The sequence below is a fragment of the Amyelois transitella genome, chromosome 17 (assembly GCF_032362555.1).
Source record: "Amyelois transitella isolate CPQ chromosome 17, ilAmyTran1.1, whole genome shotgun sequence".
NCBI lineage: Eukaryota > Metazoa > Arthropoda > Insecta > Lepidoptera > Pyralidae > Amyelois > Amyelois transitella.
The window spans coordinates 4,059,697-4,083,413 of record NC_083520.1 but is presented as its reverse complement, the minus strand read 5'-3'; the positions used below and the strand labels follow the sequence as shown (position 1 = coordinate 4,083,413).

Sequence of the window (23,717 nt, the reverse complement as noted above, 5' to 3'; positions counted from 1 at the left end):
TTAAATTTATTTATTTCTCCCATTCTTTTGGAAACTTTAAAAAATAATATTGTGTCAACCATTTCATATTTATAAAAATTCCAAAAAAGGCAGACCAAAACTCTCTTTAACAAGTCCATTTCTTTGGGTAAATAAAGATAAACAGTATTGCTATGTATTTTTATTGAAAAATACTTATTTTAAAATTTTATTTTTCAACAAAAAGACACATCTATCAGTATCTAAGTAAATGGCCTACAGTTACCTCAGTCCCTCTGAAAACCTTAAAAAATGGCCAGTTTTCTACCAATTAACAACTTTTTTTAAATTTCAGAATCAAATAAAAAAAAACATGAAAATCATCATCAAGAAAAATCAATAGATTATAAAATTTATTTATAAAATAAAGACCTTGTTTATATAGGTATAAAAGAATACCTACCCCTCCGGGAAAGAGGCGTGATTTTATGTATGTATGTATACAAGAATAGATTACAAGAACTACTGAGTATTGTGATACTCGACGCCGGCGCCGTTGTTGCCAAAACGTAAGTCAATGTAATGACTAATGTTGCTTTTTTAAATTGAAATAAAGAATAAATGTCAACTTGATTAACAAAACAATTTATTTATAACTATCTTTATAAATAAAGAAGCAGATACAGCCAAATTAAAATAAAGATCTATAATTCAATGTTTCTGTTAAAATATTCTTTGAAGTTCTGAATTATTTTGATCATTCTTTAAAACAAATCTATTTTTTTATGTTAACAAAAGAATTCAAACATTCGTGCATAATTTACTTTAACCCATAATATGTAATTGTGAACTTCGTATAACATTATACTATGCAATATATACAATTCTATATCTACCTACTTACAGTTAACATTTTTATTCAGTTTTCTTTTCTTTGTTTTTTAATTGTTCAAATTCTCTAAATATTTTTTCGCTTAACTTCTCGCCTTCGTCGTCGATTTGTTCAACAGCCAGTACTTCCGGTATGTAGAATTGCATCATATTCTGGACCTGAAAGTAAAAACAAAACAATTTTAATTTCATCAATTTTGTTCATAAAAATAATATTTTAATGAAATAAAAAAAAAATTCTTTTTTGTTTGACGGCCTGTTTGGCGAAGTTATCAAATTCTCGTCTCTAAACCAAAAGGTCCTGGGTTCGATCCCCGGTCAGGTCATGATGGAAAACAAACTCTGATTGGCTTGTGTCTTAGATGTTTGTCTATTATCATAAATGTAACCCTTACACTTCAACCAAGTCTCAAACTTTCCTGCAGAGTAAGTTAATAATTTTAATACTCATTACTCTTCTTCTCAAATACCTACCATTTAAAAAAAGAAAAACAACTTACACCATTCTTCAAAGTCACAATTGAGCTTGGGCAGGAAGAACAGGATCCTTGCATTTTGAGCCTTAATATCCCGTCTTTAAAGTCTACAAACAAAACATCACCACCATCCTCTTGGACTGTTGGTCTGATGCGAGTGTCAAGTAATTCTTTTATCATCTGCACTATCTCGTCATCATCCTCATTGATTTCTGAAATGTTAGGTTAGCAGAAATGCATAACAGTTCAATCAACTGATATAATCCAGTAATATCAGAATATTGCTTAAACTACAGTAAAATTTCGGTGTCCAGTTAAAATATGTGATGCGCATAAAAGACTCATGTTCAAATCCCACCTTATCCATGTACCAATGACTATTTTCAGAGGTATAGAGTGGTGAGGATGCAACCGAGACTAAAGCCAGGTGGAAAAAGAGAATATTGCACAAAAGGTCAAGGCAAGAGAATCAAATAAAAATAAACAAGAATTGAAAAATAAAAGTCTAAGGTATCTTAGTTAAGACTGAAGAAGCTACACAATTCACTGATTATCCTTCTGCTTGATCATGGACAAAGATGTTAAAGTATACCTTGTGTTCTTCTAAGGACTGACGGACTCTTACCAGTGAGACAAAAGTAATATTATGGATCAAATCATTATTATTACGTGTTTCTCCTGAAGGTTTCGCGTCAGTCACAACCGGCAGACCGCTTGCAAAGAAATCCATGATTGTTGCGAAAATTTCAGGTTTCAATATCTTCCACTCCACATCATCATCCTGTTTTGTGACAGTCACAAACTCCGGACCAAAGAATATAGCCTTTACCCCTTCAATGCGGAATAGCATTTTTGCTGAAATACAAAGAAAAATACACATAGAACAAGCAACATTTATTTAGAAAAGGTTCGTAGAAGTGTGAACTGTGATGATAAATGTTTCCAAAAACCATGTGACATGTACAACAAAGGATTTTGCTGCAATTTTGTACACTGATAAAATATAATTTAAATTACATAATAAGTAAAGACTTTTAATCTCAAAATTCTCACGGGAGCAAAGCCTTCTATTCTATCTTTTTCATCAAATGCTAATATACTTCAAGATTAATGATTAAAGTTTCATACCTAGAGGACTACATTGTGCTGCTCCTATGTTAGGGAAATCCATGGTTTGCCCTTGTTCCAGGACTTTAGTACCAGGCAGGAACTTCAAGCTATTAGGATTAGGTGTGTCTTGAGTTTGTATGAACATATTGCGGCAAAAACAATTGTTGACAAGAGGTGATCCAATGCCCACATTTGTACTAGAAATTATAGGTTGAAATCCACTGAAATGCCTGCTTTCCGCATATCTGTTTTAATAAAAAAAACAAAAGATTAGATTTAGCACAACTACCAGAAATATTAATCACAGTAGAGGTTTATAACAAACCTGTAAAAAGACGTTGCACTTTTTCGACCGCATTGACTGCGTGTTCTCAAGAATCTCACGGAATTTCGTAACATTTTTTCCCTATTCTATATTATGAAAGAATCTAGTTTTTATCAAGCTTTACAGGTTTTATTTAAAAACGGTGCATGTGAAAGGACTAATGATAAGAGTGTCGATTTGTTTTGTGTTTTTACGCAATTAAATTTTTATCAATTTGTTGTAAGTTGTAAACAAGCAATGCTACCAACCCATGTCATAATTTTCCCCATTTATTCCCTAATATTGTGACGTTTTCTATTCAAAAGATATTGTAAAAACACACTAGCTGTTGCGCGCGTCTTCGTCTAGAACTTTCGCAAAAAGGGAAGCTAGGGGAAAAATCGGGGGTCTTGCTTGGGAGTGGGCATTGCGCTTGACCTGAACATCAACGCGAATTTGCCAGAATTTTATCAATGAATGTGTAAATTGGAGTATTATACTATTGGCACGTATCACACAATTATCTTACTTTTCGAGATAGTTTTGAAATATTGTTTTTTTTTTTTACTTTTGATCTCATGAATTGGTTCAGTATCGGGTACTGAAAGCTCCTTTTTTTTTGCATAGTAATTAAAAATTTATGGTTTATTTTATACTTAATAGATACTAGGTATATTAATTTAAGTTATTTACATTTTAATTTAAAAATCACTTGTATTAACACTGTAGGAATATTAAATTGTCTTTTTTAAAACATTTTTTTTATTCTCTAAAAATTTCCGGAATTCTTCAAAAAATTTCGCCACCGAACTAAATAATACTCTAAATAAACTCTCTTTCACTAATGTCCTTCAATTTTTGTAATAATACCTTTTACTAAGTTGGCAACATTGTAAACGAGATGTTTGTAGTTTTGACGATTTTAACTGCTCTTGACATTGATATTTCAGCAAGAAATGACAGTGATGGATTCAGAATAAAAATAACAAATACCTTTGTAAAAATAAATAGAAATCTGTAAAAGAAATAGAATGTATTATGGCCGTAGCCAATGTGTCAAAGTTATGACTCGTAAGTCCTCACTTAACTTTTCATTTCACTTTAGCTTATATGAATGTTATCACGTCTATATATCCCTTGAGGGGTTGACAGAGCCAACAGCTCGCACGCACGCTGCACTGTTGGTTAGTCGTTGAAAATTTGCCAGAATCGGTCTCATCTCATCTCTATTTATAATCTCTTAGCACATTAAACAAACACAAAAAATATCAACTAATGCTTACGGCTTCGCTTGAAATTACCTAACAATTGCAAGAATTTTTTAAATCACTTCTTAACGAGTTCGGTGTCACAATAGAACTGTTTTGCATTACAACAAAACAGATATTATATACAATTAACACACAGCATAGATAATGAAGAAGCTGTCTATGGTTTTACCATACATACGGTATAAAGCCAACAAATTGTCATTGGTTTAGCTTTCATTTCGGGTCACCGCAAGACATATCCATCCTGTCAATGTCATCTCTTCATAGTAGTTCTTCAGCAGCAAGAGCCTTGCTCTATGCTGTGTGTTAATTGTATATAATATCTGTTTTGTTGTAATGCAAAACAGTTCTATTATATACGGTCTTAACACACAGCATAGATAATGAAGACTTGTTTGTTATCTGCTGGTGACAAGAAATGATTAAGAACCTTTATCAAAGGAACCAAAAACGCTATGTGAACTGTAAGCTGAAAAAAGAAATAAAAAATATGTTATATCTTTTAAATCAACTCACTTCAATTAAAATTGTGATACCCAGGTAACAGAAATTGAAATGTATCACTTGCAACATATTTACATGCCTATTGCCAATAGACCTGATAAATGTTAAAACAACATTTAATCTCAATAAATAAAAAAAAAATCTTATTTAAATTAGATAATTTCAAGCTTGAAATAAAGTAACATTTAAGCATAACATGTTTTAACTCTTTACTACTCCATATATTTGCAAAACAATTATTATTAAGTTTAAGGATAATGTACTTAATAATTTTATTCACTAAATGAAGTTAATGATCAACATCATTAATTATGCTATTACATCTTTCTACATAACAACTTAAATATTCAAAAAGTTATTTTGTTCTCAGTCATTTAAGTTAATCTGTGACTTATATACTGGATGGCAGTAATGTTGACAGCAGTAATGATTACTCCTATTAATGTGAAATGATGAATTTCCTCAATTAAAATTTTTCTGAACAGCTGAAAGGGCCACCGCCGACCTTATACTTCCAGGAAATGCATCAATAATAATTCCTTTGAAAATAGTACTTATACACACAGCTATCATAGCTGTAAAAGCAGGCATATTGCTCCCATAAAAGGTTTAAAAAAAATAATTATATATATAATATTAAATTTCCACCCTCAAGTTCAGGATTTATTGAAAGTTCTAAGTTAAACTAGGCAAACTCTTTCCTCAGCATGGGGCAATAAACGCCATCTTGACTGCTCATAACTTCTAGAGTCAGTTAGAGAACAAAATTCAAAATTGAGGCCACATAATTATATCATCTTATATTATACCTTGTTCGGTTATAACAAGTAGTGTTAAATCATGAACTCTACTTCCCGCAGCTAATGTAATATATACAACTATAGCTGCTCTCCTGGAGAAATGGAATAATGACTCTATGAAAGGGGTTTTGATCAAACCATTTTAGGTCCCAATTGGGGGCTCTTATTAGTCTGGGGTTAAGCTCTAAGTATAACTTTTAATACTTGTCAATAAAGAAATTGTTTGAATATTAATTATTAACAGCTCCACAAAAGGTCAAAATAGCTTATTTGTGTGAACCTATTGTGTTATAAGCCAGGTGTTTCCTTTAGAATAAACTGCCTAAAAATCAAGCCATATCATTAGTCTATTTATCATTTATTCTTTTTAGCTGGCCCCAAGAAAACCAAGCTCCTATAGGAGCTTTATATGTTGAAAGAGTAGATGGTCGCCAACTACTTGTACTTCTAAATAAATGCCATTCTTTAATAGACCAGTGTGAGATTTGACTCGACTAGCCTCAATCATCCATGCCTGGAAAGATAATTTGCTGACCATTAGAGAGTATGTCCCTGTGATCTGGCCTATTAGAACCTTCCGCAGGTTCGTGATTGCTACAGGCTCACACAGTGCCCTGGTTTGCAGGTCTGGTAGCCAAAAGCATTGCATCCAAAGGGGGACTGTTGGGATATACGTTCCTTTTGCACAATTAAGGTGTGTCAATAAGGTCTAAATTGTAGTCCCACTGTCGACTGAATGCGTCGCAAAAAGTTGCTGACCCTTGAGTCAAACATAGAGGTTGACCACTCCTGTTTCTTTGGATGCCAATAATTTTATATTTGGGTGCTCCCCACATTTTGAACAGAGCCTCCGAGGCCAGTGTAAGTACCACTCGGGCACTGATCGACCTCTTCTAGAACTGAGCGTCGACAATACCGGTTTATCCTTCCGGGAAGGGATCGACTGTATTGGCCTGTGTATACCCAACAAGTCCTCTAGATGGCACTCTATTGACACATATACTGCATAAAGTTCTTCTAGGTTTGAGTGCCAAGTGTTCTGAACATTGTATTTCCCTGAGAGGAAATGACCATTCAGGAGAGCGCCTAGTTCGCATCCGCTGCGTCTAGGCCAGGAAGTGAGTGACTTCTCTTTTGCTCAATGGTGTAAAGCTGTGGTTTATTGCTCCAAGCCACCAATTTAGATCCTGGATAACTTCCAGAATTCTCTTAATTTAGGCAGTTTGCACTACCGTCCCCTCTCTGTTGTATGACTACATACATACATATAATTAACGTCTATGTCTCTTGCAGAGTAGACAGAGCCAACAGTCTTGAAAAGACTGATTGCTGTTTGTTTGGTTTAATTTTAGAAAAGAGATTTTCTTGTGGTAGGATACACATTCCTTGTTGGGTGTCCTCTGTGAGAACTAGATAATCGATTATCTGAACAGACATCCCAATTACTTGTAATTTGTCTGCCAACCAGAGAATTCTAGATTTTTTGCTAGAATCTCTGTCACCACACAAGACAGACAGTGCTGTTTTGATCTGATCAGACAGAAAATAGTTATTTTAGTAAACTATCAATCTCATACCTCAGGCTCTTAGAATTCTGAAAGCCAGTTTGTGACTGTTGCAAAGATTTGAGGGGCTGGTGAAAGACCAAAAGTTAGGGCAGTTACTTGTAGTTATTGCCCCTGGTAGATGATCCACAGAAATCATCTGTGGTTTTCTGCTATTGATATGAAAAATAGCTTGTTGCAAATCTACTTTTACAAGGCAATCCTGCTTTTGGAGGAAAACAGAAAAATCAATCTGAGATACAAATTTTGTAAAAACAAAATGGTTGACGCCCTGCAGATCGAAGATGGGTTGCATGATCCCATCTAGTTTCTGAACTAGGAACATTTTTTGAATAACCTGTGGTTAGATTTGGGGCATGTTCTAAAATCCCTTTTGGATGAAGACATGATAATAGACCTATGCTCAAAATGCTTTGTTGTGAAGGATTTGACAATATTCTTGGAAGGATATATATAAGGCAGTATTCACTTAAAGGGGGTACGGCCCTGGTATATTGTTTTGAGTCTGAACTTACTTGCTACCAATATGTCCAATGCTTGAAAACATCATCATTGATCTTTCAAGCACTCACCTCAAAAGAATGCGTCATTGTCCTAGAGTTGACTTATTGGAAGTCAGTCCTCATCACAGATTTAAAAACATTTCTTGTTGTTTTATTTCATTATCACAGTTAATAAAGTTGAGTATGTATTTAAAAAATAATAATAATAAAAACAAATTATATTCTGAGGATTCTAGGAAGTTTTTCCATGTTGTATGTTGCCAATGCAACATATTTGTGACTAAAGGCCTAACTATTTTTGCATTTAAATCAGACTTAAAATATTTGAAGTTTGTTTGTTTGTTTGTAATATCTTTACTGCACAGAAATTGACACAATTACTTAATTGCTTATTTTATTTTATTACACTTATATTAACCCAATCAATCTTTATCTTTCTCATTATATAAAGACTGACTTGATATTTTTTTATTTGACAATGCCACTTTCCTTTAATTAGTTAGGTGTATTCAGACATAGCTTTGTGCCACAAAAGAAATAATAATTTCAGAATTGGGCAAATTTTCTAATCTGGGAAAGAAATTTTTTAATCTGTAATGTATCTCTAAGATTCATGTTTGAGGATGAATCAGTTAAGACTTTAATTTGTTAAATTTATATTTAGAGATTAAATTGCATCTCACTTCAATGCACTCGGACCTTTTGTACCACAAATAAGTTGCATATTATCCCATTTTTTATTAGTTTGTGATCCCTGACCAAAAATAAATTAACTTGGTCAAAAAAGGTTTCATTCAAATTACTATTTTATTGGTAGCGCTCCCCAATCAACTAAACTCTGCAGACCAGCCTGATATATACTACAGTGTAGTAACTACACTGTTCTAAATTTATATTTTGTTAGTCGGCAATGAAATTTTCTATTGCCAGCAAATAGTCTTTTTTGTTTATTGAAATGGTAGACTTCATTATTAACCTGTAGTGATACAAATTTCAAACTAGCTGTGCCGGTTTGTAATGTTTTTTTGTATTGTATACCCTTCCAAGACTTAGAACCAAATTTTGCAAAGTTGTCAATTCTTTCAAATGTTTCTTCTCAGTTGGTGGAATAATCACATTAATTTAAAGCTCGATACCTCCTTCGCCCAAAGCCAAATCAGTATTGTTAAATTAGGGTTTCTCAAAAAGCCCTGATGTTATGTTGACGGGGCAGCCCCATCATCACACTACAAAGATTAGCATTTGACATGGCAGGCATATATGGGACAGTGTTCACAATGTAATTAGAAAAGCAAGCGACCTGATTAATCCAGGAATCAATTCTTGCATCGTGAGATTTTTTATTGTACTTACGTCGATTGTTTGGTGGCAAACTGGCATGACTATCTTCATCTTCCGAAGATGAAGAACGAATTAGTTATACTACTGCCCTCAGCCACCGGATTCACATTTTGCTCTCCATTTGGAGCGGCAGATGTGGACCCTCTGAACCCACTCACGTTTGAACTTTGCATATTACTTACGTAAAATTATTAAAATATTTTCTTGGTTTCTTATCGTGGTAGATAAAAAACCCACTTTGAAACACTTTTCATTCAGTAATACTAATTATTTTGAGTTTATGAAAAAATTTTCATAAGCGAAAAACCGTTGCGCGGCAAAACCAAAAACGCTATGAAGAGATGACATTGACAGGATGGATATGTCTTGCGGTGACCCGAAATGAAAGCTAAACCAATGACAATTTGTTGGCTTTATACCGTATGTATGGTAAAACCATAGACAGCTTCTTCATTATCTATGCTGTGTGTTAAGACCGTATATAATGTAGATAATTATAAACAATTAAACCATTACTATATTAGGTTTGTTCTGCAAAATAAGTATACATATCACGAACTCACGTAACTCCAAAATAAGGTAAAAGTCTGTCCAAATTGGTCACATCTAAGTCGGACGAAGTTGACGACACGCTGCGCGAGCCTTAACTGTGATACGAAGTTCGCTGGCTAATTAAAGAATACTATCATTAGTTGACTATCGAATCGATCAAGTGGCAACACTAGACCAGAGCTTTTTTTTTGTTGTTTGTGTGTGTGGTGTTGTGGTTTCTGGCTTCCTTTCCTTCGTCCTTAACTTGATGTTCTTGGCTGGTGTTTGTGTACTTTGTGATAGGTTAAGGACAACTTCTTGGTTTTTACGTAAGTTTTGTACTTTGAATTTCTTTGAAATAAAATATTTATCATCTTCTGTGTCGTCTAAAATCACTAAACAGTGTTATTAAATGAAACATAGAAGGTAGTATTTCTGTAAATTTATGTTCCCGCGCATAAAAAATCTTATTTTTACTTTACTATCAGTTCAATGAAAAAACCATAAAATTGCACCATGTACCGCATTTACCGCTTAGCAAGTGCTAGGTACCTAAATGAGTTGTAATTGAAAATGAACACTTAATTTTTTTGCTTAGTTAACAATATTGATACCTCGTAGGTAGATTGCAATTACTTTGTAGGAGTTTGTAATTCATCGATACACTAGAAATGCGATTTTGCACAACAAAATCGTTTTCTGTTTTAGATAACAATGGCGGATCCAAGTAGAGGAAGAGGTAGGGGCTTAGCACTCCTCCAGGCTTTAAAAAAGTCTCAAATGATGGACTCTCCTCCTTCTTCGGAAGACCCCTCTCCAGAGGCCACACCTGGTCCTAGTGTAGCACCAAGTGTGGTAAGTATTGTTTTGGAATCTTCTCAAAATAAACCAAAGGTGGGTGCGGGGGGAACAATATCAAACTGGCTTAACTCTTAAAACGGGCCACCGCCTGAGAGGTTGGGGAGGGGGTGGATGACCCTCCAAGTATTTTTTTTTTGCTGGAAGCCCCCTTTTTTATATGAATTTATGAAAATCTTAAAAATTGCATTAAACAAAATGCAATATTTTCTGTTTGTCATTGTAAACTGTGTTAATTCAGTATTACATAATTAGTTTGTCCATAAAACATGTACAATACATTAATTAATATGTTTTAGCACTAAAAATATAGTCAAAAACTTAAAAGTAAAAACAATAAAGACACTAACTATGAATAAAATGCAATCCACCAGTTTGGTTATGTGCTACTGTCATCTTATCTACTGACTTCGAAAGTACATACATACATATGGTCACGTCTACATCCCTTGCGGGGTAGACAGAGCCAATAGTCTTGAAAAAACTGATTGGCCACATTCAGCTATTTGGCTTAACGAAAGGGGGTGGGTGCAGGGGGATGAAAAAAATAAATTGGTCACAAATCAAACTCGGTTAGGTTAGGTTAGGTTAGGCTGGTGTAAACCACCAAAGCGGAGTGAGCGAAGCGAGCTGAGCGTTCAAACTGAGTCAAAAAAGTCTAGTAGGTTAGGTTAGGTTTAACTCCCCTTCACCCCGTTCATCTCTTCTTACTCCCCCCCCCCCCCCCCCCCCGCTCATCTGGCGGTCGGTTAATGACCTTTAGCACACTTTTTATATGAAAACTTTAAAAGTTCAAGGCCGGCAAAGGGGTCACGGGATGGGGGGGGGGTGTTACCCCTCTCCGGTAGTGGCCCGTTTCAAGAGTTTTACCATCAAACTTATTGATTGATCAGCATGCACAACATTTAATCATAAAGTAATTGCCATCTGGGCATTTAGTGAGTGAAGTTGATCCTTTGTTTATTTTTTTTCCTAGTTATTATAAACAAATCTAGAATCATAATGAAACAGGTGGTTTTACATACTTACTTTATTATTTGAAGTCTGTGTTCTATTGCACATGTTACAAATGTTATTGAAAGAACTGTCACTGAGATATTATCTCAAATGGTATCACCACAGCATTTGTGTTAATATTACATGTGCAAAATTTGATAGAATTTTAATACAAATCAAATTATTTCTCCATATAATTTAAATAATGGTTTTTGTAGGTATCTACAGATGTGGTTCCTCCCTCTACTGCTAGTATTGGGGGCAGGGGCAGGGTTGCAGCGATGATGCTTTCAAAAATGCATCAAAAACCTGGACGTGAGTAATATACTGTCATAAAGTTTGTTCTAACAACAATAGTTTAACTACTTTATACTACATTTTATTACTTTCTTTTGACTTTAACATTTTGCAAAGGAAGAGGAAAAACTGGACACACACTATGTTTAAGAATAATGAATATCAACTAAAAAATTTTTTTTCAGAACCTTCATTTACTCCTGCTGCCGATGTCAACCCTAGTGTGCCGCCCCCCAGAGGTGCGGGCCGAGGGCTCAAACTGTTGCAGAATCTGTAAGTTCATTAGAATAATAATAATTTATTTTTTCACACATACCTGATTGACCAGAGATACCTGCTTGGTCTTGAGTTTACAAGTGACGGTGGGCCATACAATGATGATCACATATAAATCTCACTTCTGGTGTTAGCAGGTGCTACAGTGAAGACCAAGGGACTTGTTGGAAGATGCCAAATGACCTCATTGGTCAACTGGACAGCCCAACACTCTTGGTGTTAATCCTGGTTATTACCTTAGCTCTCTTGGAGCATTCCTGACTATGTATTTCTATAAAGGTGTAAATAAATAATTCTTATTGCAGTAAAGCAGTGAAAACAGCTGAGGCTGGCGCCCAAGGGGACATGAGGCGATTAACGCAGAAAATGGCGGAGAGCACTGTGTCATCCTCTGTACCAGCGTCCACGGTCCAGTCCACTGCTGTTACTGCTAAAAACAAATATTTTGTAAGCATGATCTTAGTTAAATTTCTGCATGTTGAGATACCCATTATATTAAAAAACTTTATGATATATGTATTTATGAAGTTGTGGCGACATCTCTACACCACTCGTCACAACATACAATCAAACAACTACTGTCAATCATCGCGAAGAAATTGACGCGCTCAACCAATAGCAGCGAAGAATCTAAATCGCGATTTTAAGATTTCATGGATTGGAGCATAAATACAACCTCCGACACAACATCATCGGAGCCGTGGTTCCCCAGGCATAACACCTAGCCTGGCGGAAGATCTTCCCTTTGGTGGCGGTCGAGCCGAAACATCGCTCCCGCTACAAAGTCATATGAAGTTACTAAATATAGTTAAAACATTCATTAAACTCATCATACTAGGCAAGGCGTATTTGCTTTAGGCCAGCAGAAGTACAGACCAAACTCTCCCTACTTTAGCATCTGATTTTAATGCGATTTTGATGCAATTTTAATAGCTTGCATGAGGAGAGTTACAAATGAAGAGAAAGAAGTATACTTGGATCGTGGCAAGTGGAAACATGTAGTCTCTGCCTACGCCTCTGGGAAAGAGACATGATTTTTATGTATAAATGTCTGTATAAGTAGTACTTTATTATGTTAGAAGTTAAATGGTTATTTATAAGAAAGCTTGGATGAAGCGAAGGAAGTATGCAGAGATTGTGGCAAGTGGAATGAGGATTCCCGGAGGGGTAGGCCGAGACTACCGGCCTACCCCTCCGGGAAAGAGGCGTGATTTTATGTATGTATATATATTATAAGAAACATGTTATTGCTTTTGCAGAGAGAAGTGAAGGACACCCCCCCAGTGGTGATGAAAGGAGAAACCGGAAGGCCTCTAGAGTGCACTGCCAATTTCATCTACCTCAAATTTGAGGAGAACAACGTGTTTGAGTATGAAGTGAAATTTGAACCCGACCAGGACTACAAACATCTCCGCTTTAAACTGCTGAATGGTTATAATAATTTTTTAATTTTTCTTTATAATCTATGAGGGTCTGTTCCGTAGACTAGAGTAAGTAAATCATGTCATCTTCCTTCTGTCTGAACACATGTCATCTTTATTTATTGTAAATTTTGAATCCTAAATTTACGTCAAACATAACCGGTAACAATATCAGTGACTGACTATAGTATGATTTACTCAAGATCCCGAGATTTGATAGCACAACGTTGCATAAACACAAACATAAAATTAAACAAATTTTTTTGTAATGGTACATATTGTATTAAAAACCAAATAAACACACAAAATTTGACTATTTTTCAGAGCATAACCATTACTTCAAAGAAAAAACTTTTGATGGGACTACTCTGTATGTTCCGCACATGCTGCCTGAAGAAGCTACGAATTTAGTGTCTGTGAATCCATATGATAATAGCAAAGTGCAAATATCGGTGAGTTTTTTATTCTGTCGCTAAATTGTATATTTTTCCATTTATGGTAGTAATTATAAAATCATAATGCATACATATACCCCCATTGGGTTTGTCAGCCAGCAGTCAGACTGAAATGCCACATGGCTTCTTGATAAATTGACATTCAAATAATGACGTTTACTAGCCCATCGCCATCCCAAGTTTATAAGCCTATCCCTTAGTCACCTTTTACGACATTCATGGTAAAGATATGTAGTAATTGTATTCTAATATGTAAAATATTGTAAATCAAATTAAAAAACAAATGCTTTAAGCTGTATGGTGCTTTGTTTTTCACAGGCTGTGTGCTTGCTTTCCCTTCAGCATTTCTAGGGATTTTTTGGGATGACATCAAGAGAATAAAGACAAGTTTCAATTAAGATTTTTTACTTTTTAATTCTTTAAAACTTTCGCTTTGCATGATTTTTAATGTATGCGTTTAGCCGTTTGCAAAATTAACGGGAACATTCCGTTTTTTCTGATAATATGCTTTTTGTAATGGATTACCACAATCCTTAAGTTTTTATCGCAATATCACTCATAAGGCCCTAATCTGTAGTAATCTCATCTCTTTTTTTAAGGGGTATGCACAGATTAAATTTTTCCGTTTGCGCTGAATCCTGCATACATCTTTCGCTTTACCCATACTCATAAATTTTTATTTACATTTTCATAGATAATATTCCGGCGCACGCGTCGCCTCAGCGAGATGATCCACATATACAACGTGTTGTTCAAGCACATTATGAAAGACCTCCAGTTGGTCAGGTTTGGTCGGCAGCACTTCAACGAGCACGCCGCTGTTCAAATCCCGCAGTATAAGCTGGAAGTTTGGCCTGGGTATGTTTGTTTATCCTACTACTATTATAAAGGCGAAAGTTTGTATGGATGTTTGTTACTCTTTCACGCAAAAACTACTGAACCGATTACCATGAAATTTGGTATGTAGGTAGCTGAAGACCCAGAATAACACATAGGCTACTTTTTATCCCAGAGTTCCCGCGGGATTGATAGGGTTTCCATGCGGACGAAGTCGCGGGCGGCCTCTAGTTATAATAAACTGCATTGTTTCTTTTCAAACTTTAACAACCTATATTAGTCCCCTGTTGCACTAAGGCCTCTCCGGCAATGGGGTGATTTTACCCATAGTCACCACGATGGGCAGGCGGGTTGGTGACCGCAGTGTCAGTTTATTCTGGACTGTGTTGTCATATCAGCGTAAGAGACGCTGCTGTCCACTTCTATCCTTTTATCGCCTCTAACGATACCCACGGGAAAGTATGGTGTGGTTTTATTCTACTCTGCCGGCACCACATGGCCCGCTACTTTCCAACACTAGCCAAATATGTTGATCAAGTTTTGTACATGATTCTGATTTAGTTTTCAAGCTGGAATTTAAAGCCTATACGACACATATAAAACAAACATGTGAGTTAATTTATTTCTCGAAACCAAAGTGCATAGACAAAAATATTGTGGACCTTTTGTACATGTAAAGTCATAACAGCTCTCAAAATCAGAAAAAAAAATACACCTGTGAACAAGAGACATTAAAGTTACTTAGATTTCTAAAGTCATCATTAATTTTCAAGTGACATCTAAAGAATTTCGATATTTAAATTTCAATCATATAATGATGAATTTCTGTTTAATAACAAACTTTCATGCCATTTCAGTTACGTAACAGCTGTAGACGAATATGAAGGTGGATTGATGTTAACTCTAGACTCCACATCAAGGGTCCTCCGTACACAGTCCGTACTGTCTTTCATCAAGGAGACGGTGCAGAGTGACGGAGCCAACTGGAAGAAAGCTATGGCAGAGAAGCTGATCGGATGTTCTGTCATGACTACGTACAATAAAAAATTGTTCCGGTGAGTTATTTTACTGTGCCACTCACTTCCTGTCATGAACATTTTAATAATAGTTTTTGGGTTAACTGAATGTAGACATTCTTCCTCCTGGCTATAGTCCCCATTGCATCCTCACCACTCTGGATTGGAGCCCGGGGTAAGCCCTTGACCATGGGTCCTGGATTGGGTTCGTCAGGTTTTTACACTTAGCAACTCCCATATGACACAATGAACTTAACCCGTATTGGAGCATATGGTTGCACACCCAGTCGCCTGAATGTGCAGGTTTCCTCACGATGTTTTCTCTCACCGTAAGAGTATTGGTAAGTATTCAAGCTAATGTACATAACCTCGAAAATAGACATTGGAACATGGCTGCGGTGAGATTTGAACAGGTGGTGAGGATGCAACCGGGACTAAAACCAAGGAGGAAGAAGTTTTTTTCTTTACCATTACCTTTTCCTTTGCAATATAAGATCAGGATTTAGGAATAGATATGATTCTTTTGGTATTATTCCCAGTTGTTACTTTGTCTTAGTCTTATTTATTTATTTCAGTGTTGATAGTATCGATGACACGATGAACCCGAGGTCGACATTCGAGAAGACTGACAATGGTGCCACGGTTCAGATTTCGTATATCGAATACTATAAGAAGAATTACGGAATAGAAATCAAGGATTGGGATCAACCTATGCTTATTTCAAGGTTTGTTTATCAAATAACAAATTTAGATATTTAAATTCTCACGTGATAAAGCATCACCAAAAAAACTAAAAATATTTTTGACACCAAACCTCATCTCAAATTTGATAGTGTTTTGATCTTTAGTTGTACGACATCCACACAATATTGACGTTATTCTACTATTGCAAAAGTTGTCTTAACAGCCTTCACCATCTTGGCGTTTGTTATGGTTAGACGAAACCATTTTCTTTTATCGAAACAAATTTCGAGATAAGAAATATAATTCTTTTACCAAAATCAATTAAAGAGAAAGAAAAAAAAAATCTTATTTCGAAACTAGTTTCAAAATTGCCCAAAGGGAAATTATTTGTTCCTTTAGTGAGACTATATATATATTCTATATAGAGAGGGAGATTGAGTTGTTTTATTCTAGTGCACATTGCACATCCCATCCTATTGTATGTCCACAGACAAACAAAGCGAATGCCCGGCTCCGAAGTCCCTACAGACTTTATGATCTGCCTGGTGCCCGAGCTGTGTCAGCTGACTGGCTTGACGGACGAGCAGAGGAACAACTTCAGGCTGATGAAGGACGTCGCCACGTACACCAGGATAACGCCCAACCAACGACATGCTGCCTTCAAACAGGTGAGACATACATGCCTATATTTCTTACGGGGTAGACAAAGTCAAAAGTCTCTCGTCTAGAATGCCGAGGCACTCACGACAGTTTCTTATTATTTCAAATTAAATGAAAAAGGTATTATTTTCTTTTTCAGTACATTCAAAACGTATTAGCCAACGAGACGGCCAAAAATCGCTTGGCAGGCTGGGGTCTCAGTATAGCACCCGAGACCATCAACATTATAGCGCGCACTCTACCGCCAGAGGATCTGTACTTCGGCAATAATGTCAAGGTAATAGACGTATAAGTATCATGTTTTGTTCCCTTACGGGGTGGATAGAGCCAGTAGTAGTGGAAAAGACTGTAAGGTCACGTTCAACTGCATGGCTTGATGTTGGAGTCGAGATTCCCAAAAATTTTTTCAGCATAATTATTGGGTTGGTCATCCTTCTAGTATTTTTTCCGGTTACAGCTTTCTGGGATTCCACTGACTTGATCTGACTGACTTTATGACCAGTACCAGGAGTGAGTAAGTCAGGTTACACTGAGCGATTCACTTAATATTTTTTACGGGCCCCCAAACCAATTGTTGTTGTTCCATGTTTACAAGGGCTTAAGTTCCCTTGTAATCATGGTTGCTGCATTAGGTGAAAGATCCCTTTAGTCTCTTACACTTTCTCGGGAAAGAGATTGAGTAGCACCTTTCTAAGGAACTCCCTCGGCTCGGCAGGAAAATTATCGATCTATTTATTACATGAGTAATATTTGATTTCTATGCAGCGGCATGCCATAAGTTTATAGCACGTCAATTGCACAGAAAAAATATTTTTTCCTTATAAAGTTCAAAATAGTAATGTACTCATTGTAGGTGCCGGGCAAACCAGACGCGAATTGGAATGCGGATGTGACCAGGAACTCGGTGATGCAAGCGGTCGATGTGCTCAGGTGGGCTCTCTTGTTCACGGATCGCGACAAACAGGTCACTAATGTAAGTATGTTTTTGTTAGCTTATCTAGTTGTCAAAGAGTACCCTAAACTTACGAGCTTACAAGGGAAGCCGTGTAGTTCCCGGCACACCATTAACAAAAAGAATAGGAACACTCCATCTCTTTCCCATGGATCTTTTCACGACTGTTTGCTCTGTCAATCCAGTAAGGGATAGAGACGTGATTATATTGCAACATAGTCATATATCTGTGCGGCTGTCATTCTAATTACACGAAGCCACTTCCGATCTAATCTTCGCAAGCTTTTATCGTTGTCTTGTAATCGATTGGCTTTGCAGAGTTACAATCAGGCAACCGATTGTAATATAACCATAACTATCGCCGATGCTCTGAAATTACTAAATAATTTTCAGGAATTTGTCGACATACTGAAGCGTTCCTGTCGGCCAATGGGGATCAATGTTTCCGATCCCGTTTTCGTGCGGCTCCCTAACGACCGCACAGACTCTTACGTCACTGCCTTGAAGAAATGCTTCAATCCTTCTCTGCAATTGATCGTGTGCATTTGCCCAACGTCAAGAGATGATAGGTACTCGGCTATAAAGAAGATATGTTGCGCTGATAACCCTATACCGTCTCAGGTAAGTTAAGTAATATAATTAATGGTAAAAATTGTTGCCTGTTGTTTTACCAATCATATTCAGAGAATTATTTAAAATTTATTTAGTTTGTAGACATTTGGGACTCTGGATGAGATCCTGTTCGTTCTCCAACCGTTATGCTTGTCCACGAACATTTAATAATTAATAATCCACACTTATAAATTGATTATGCTTAGCTAGGTTGTTGCTGGCTGTTTTGTATTATTATTACAATGGTAGAACAAATAAATAAATATTTTTTTTTATTATTCTTATTTCTTATCTATGCAAAATATTAACATACCAATTCCATACCATTTCGCGTTGCATTGCACTATTTATCAATATTTCAGGTAGTCAACGCCCGTACACTCATGAACCAGAAGAAAGTGCGCGGCATCACTCAAAAGATTCTTTTACAAATAAATTGCAAGCTAGGCGGTACATTATGGAATATCAATATACCCATGAAGTCTGCCATGATCATTGGAATCGACTCCTATCACGACGTTAGCCGGAAAAAGCAAAGTGTTTGCGGTATGTTTTAATACCTTTTCATCAATATAAGATTTTATTTCAATAATGGCTAAGTTAATAAAATTTTAATTACATGTGTGGGATACGTATCGAAATGTTTGCGTAAAAATAAAAAAAGCGGTAAATGACGGTAGTTTTTACGTCGATCAGTGTGGCATTTCGGGAAGAATATATGCATGTCACGTTCTTCTTCATCTTGATTGTTCAATGATTCTCGTATTTGGGTGAAATCCCATACAAAAGCAGTTGAGGGTATGCTGTAAATTGTATTTCTTTTCCTCGGATTTTGTTTTAAAAACATTTTTGTCGAAGTCATCTATCTTCTTTTTATAGATTTTTTTTCTTAGTTAATCCTGCAATCAGCCCTTTTGGCTATGCGCAGATGTGATTGTGGTAGTTATATTGATATAAAATATTTTTTGGTTTCAGCTTTCGTTGCGTCATACAACCAATCGATGACGCACTGGTATTCCAAAGCGGTGTTTCAAGAGCGCGGTCAGGAGATCGTTGACAGCTTGAAGTCATGTTTGGTGGACGCGCTCAAGCATTTCTTGAAGACTAACGGAAAATTCCCGGAGAGGATTATTATATACAGGTAAGAATGTGTTCAAATAATTAATAAATAATAAAATATAGGACTGACATATCGTCAAAATAGTTCAAAGCGTCTGCGTGATGGGCTCTTTGAAATTACACTGCGGCCATTAACTAATAATATTCTGAATTCATATTAACATAAGCATAATTGAATTATGAACAATGTTCTTATGGTTAAGGATCGCCAAATAAATATCTAATCCCAGCTCGGTCAAGTTAATGAAGTCTCTCGAGGACCTCGGGAAAAGTTAACCGAGACAATCGCCAGGATGATTGTGATGTAAAAAAGGTGGTTCTCAGTTCCACCTGTATTTATGTTTCGCAGAACCGTTTTGATGCGGTTTTCAGAAAAGTCTAGTAAGGAGGTTTTAACAATGTAACCGACTTAAAAAAAGAAGGATATCGATTGGAGGCGATTCTTTTTTTTTATTACAAAAGTTATTTAACTAATTTTGTTTCTCTCTTCAGGGATGGGGTAGGCGACGGTCAGTTGAAATTGCTCCAGCAGTATGAAATCCCGCAAATGAAGATATGTTTCTCAGTGGTTGGGGAAATGTACTCTCCTTCGCTCACTTACGTGGTTGTTCAGAAGAGAATTAACACGAGAATCTTCATGAAAGCTGGAAGAAACTATGAGAACCCACCCCCGGGGACTGTGGTAGACCATGCTATTACCAGGCGAGATTGGTAAGTTAAAATTATTTATTATTAACACTGGGTTTTACAAAAATATGCTTATGGTATAAAAGGTTGGTAATGTCTCGTGCGTGTAGAAAATAATCAATACGAGAATGTTCCTTAAAATTCCGAGAAACTTCGAAAATTAATTACCGGATTCTTTATAGTTTGTGTTAAAAATGTGTCAAGTCGCTCTTTAACATGGTTGCTCATAAATGGATTGACATGAGAAACTTCGAGAACCACTGCCAGTTATGTCCGAAGACCATTAATCCATAAATATTGTATGTCAGAATGTTTACGCCTGATGAAGTTATTGGTTACAATAGTCAAAAGTATTTTAAAGTGGGATGATTCCACACATTGTTCAGGGTTTGGGAGGTTTGATATTTTATAGAATCTCTTTTCCCCAGGTACGATTTCTTAATAGCGTCCCAAAAAGTCGACCAAGGTACCGTAACGCCGACTCATTATGTTGTCGTCCACGACGATAGCGGCATGACTCCAGACCAATGCCAAAGATTGACATACAAAATGTGCCATTTATACTACAATTGGCCCGGTACAGTAAGAGTACCCGCTCCCTGCCAATATGCACATAGGTTGGCCCAACTTGTTGGCCAAAGTATACACCAACAGCCGTCTGAGGCATTAGCAGATAAGCTATTTTTCTTATAAAGTTATTATGTTATTCTTTATTGGATTCAGTAATGGTGGTTTGATATGTTGTTATTATTGATTTTTACATTACACTGATTGTATAGCATAGGATTTTAAGAGCTCCTTATTTCATCTCACGAGAATTTTCACGAAATATAAAATTCTCGTGTCACAATGTTCGTTCCCGTACTCCTCCGAAACGGCTTGACCGATTCTCATGAAATTTTGTGAGCATATTGAGTAGGTCTGAGAATGAGTGATAAGGGTTGTCCATCATTAACATTTTTTTTAACTAGAAATTACTTTTTATATACAATTTTTTATATGGCAAAACGTTTTCCGGGACAGCTAGTTTGATATATAATTGCAATACGGCCTGAAACAAAAGTATCAAAAATACTTTTCTTTTTATCTGTATTGCTACTTATAAATAAAATAACCACCCATTGAAAAACAAGTCCAAATTTTTATTATTATATACATAACTAAATACAGGTATATTCATTTTTCGCTTATTCTTTTAATTTTAATGATTAAATTAAAGAAAATATTAAAAAACAAAATTACTAATTCTCCTATTACATAATAACTTAAGTGCCATTAGATTCTCGTAGATACATGTTATGATAGCATTCAAGCCACTTTACTGAATTTAATAAGTCAATTAAAAAGTTATTATTACATAATAGATTTACGTTATTTTTGTACGTTGACATTTAAATGTTCGAATCAAATAGTTTTAAGTCTACCTCATGATTTGTACCTTGATTAGTATGAATGAGGGATATTTTTTATAGCTATATGGTGCTATACGATGTGTGTTTTAGTTATGCTAGTTTTAAGTTGTGATTCCAATCTGTTACTAAATCATAAGTTTATTATAAAATCCTCAAACTATGCTCAAAAAATGCTGGTAAAGAATTGGATGTTTCTTTATGAATGTAATAATCGGTTTTGTATTGATTTCAAAACAGACCTGAGTATATTTCAGCATAAAAACAAAAATTTGCTGACTAAAAGTCCATTAGATGTTCAGAAACACTTATAAATTCGGCTACAGATACTTAAGAACTAGTTTGCTCAATATGAAGCATTATTGCTTAAGATATCCCTAAATATATTTGTGTTTGAAGGTCTGTCCCCACAAATCAGAGATTTGTTTGACACTGAAGCTCTGTTCACGGCACGTCTATGGGTATACATTACGTACATGTAGCCGATTGAGCTTCATTTTCAATCTTATTTTGCAGCTACATTTTGTGAGGCTTCGGACAGACCTCGTTTCGCCCACGTCCCTGGCATCTGCCCTGTGTTTGGGTATAGACTTTTAGTCGTTAAATTTAAAGACTTTGTATCGGTGTTAGGACCTAAATACCATAATCAGCGTGTGTATGACCAGTACTTTAGAATAAGAGCTCTACATCTCTTTCCCTTGGATGACGTTAAAGATTACTAAGGCAATAGACACATTCGTCCAGTGCAGCTTAAAATACGATCATATTTCGGTTTTGTTCCCCTGCAAAGTTCCGATGATTAGACGAGGAGTAGCTTCGGGTAAGAACCTGCCTTACCTGATCCAGGATCATGGTTGCCATGCGAAGGATCGCTGGTGCGAAGATGACCAGACAGTACTTCCACTTTTGTAAGTCGCCTCGGTAATATTTCACGGCGAAGAATAGCGACCTGCCGCTGAATCCAATTGAATAAAATCTCAATAAAATAACAGCCTTATTGCATGTGAATTAAATTAAATGTTACTTGCTCTCGCTCGTAATAGCGGACGGTTCAGTTCACAGGTTCAAATGGCGCGCTCTGATAGGCTCAAACGCACTAAAATACACTAAAATATTTTTAAATTTTACTTCTGCGCAGATAGTACCTGCTTTACTTACAAAAGTGGTAATACAGTAATACTTTATGGAGGATGAGGGGTTCCATTTTACAAGTCTTTGATCACAATCCATGGTCTTCAACACCCCCTGATTACGGAATTAGCTTACTACTGATAGTAGCTCTCTAATCGTTGCGTGTTCTCAGTTGCAACCTCAGGTTTTCGACATTTATCTTTCCAATTTGTACGGTCTGAAACGTCTTCAGTTTAAGACCATTGTTACGAATAACTTTCTTAAATACTTTCACGATATAGTTTATTTACTTTCATAACTATATTGAACCTCAAAGGCACGATAGGTGAAATTAACGCTTTAGAAAATAGCACACAAGAGTAACAATAATAGTTATTAGGATTATTCATGAGGATCTAATAAGACGTGTTCACATTATTATTGATAAAATTTATTAATAATGACAAAAAATGGAACATGTCAACATCCATTTTGTTAGTCACAACCAAGAGTTCAATTTACCTACCGTGCGCTTTCGTCTTTTGTCACATACGTCATATGTCATGTATCAGTCCTATAAATAAATGTCAGAACATCTTTATTAGAATAACCATTATTTTTCAATCAACATTCAAATAAGAAAAGTTAAGGCACAAAATCTAGCTAATCCTGGTTTTCGAGTCCATACGAGATAGAAGATAGAAGTCCGATCGCACGTTGTCACCTCGGCGGCCGCGGCAAAAGTGCTAACCAAGTGTTGTAAACTTAGGATTACCATGCCGTGGATGTTGACTCATATTATAGGGATGATGACAACATGATGGCGTAATATAAATAAGTTAATAAAGTGATAGAATAAACCTAATTATATACATTACGTGAATTCGTTTCAATTTTGACGTTATAATTTGCAAACGCAAGTAAAATAAAAACTATGGATTTTTAAAAAGAGGAGAAAATGCAATATTTTCATCGGAGGAGAAAAAGTGGAACAAGTTTGTATATCTACGATCTAAGTTTACAGTAGATGGAAAGTGTGATAGTGATATTGAAAGAAGAGTGAAGGCGAGGAAT

General features: G+C 35.8%; 2 protein-coding genes across 2 annotated transcripts; one reads left to right on the top strand and one right to left on the bottom strand.

The window, feature by feature from the left end:
* Positions 1–587: 587 nt before the first annotated feature.
* On the bottom strand, positions 588–3,001 carry LOC106143452 (NFU1 iron-sulfur cluster scaffold homolog, mitochondrial-like). The gene is made up of 5 exons (XM_013345545.2): positions 2,761–3,001; positions 2,454–2,680; positions 1,995–2,180; positions 1,350–1,537; positions 588–1,008 (listed from the first exon to the last, which is right to left on the bottom strand). Exons 1-5 carry the CDS (start codon positions 2,832–2,834, stop codon positions 874–876), a joined length of 810 nt encoding a protein of 269 aa, XP_013200999.2. The 5' UTR covers positions 2,835–3,001; the 3' UTR covers positions 588–873.
* Positions 3,002–9,478: 6,477 nt separating this feature from the next.
* Positions 9,479–22,562, top strand: LOC106143349 (piwi-like protein Ago3). The gene is made up of 18 exons (XM_013345404.2): positions 9,479–9,583; positions 9,963–10,109; positions 11,327–11,423; positions 11,591–11,678; positions 11,987–12,128; positions 12,941–13,112; positions 13,427–13,554; positions 14,252–14,415; positions 15,252–15,449; positions 15,986–16,135; positions 16,585–16,762; positions 16,894–17,031; positions 17,608–17,727; positions 18,100–18,327; positions 18,681–18,864; positions 19,294–19,459; positions 19,930–20,148; positions 20,553–22,562. Exons 2-18 carry the CDS (start codon positions 9,969–9,971, stop codon positions 20,815–20,817), a joined length of 2,778 nt encoding a protein of 925 aa, XP_013200858.2. The 5' UTR covers positions 9,479–9,583; positions 9,963–9,968; the 3' UTR covers positions 20,818–22,562.
* Positions 22,563–23,717: the final 1,155 nt, after the last annotated feature.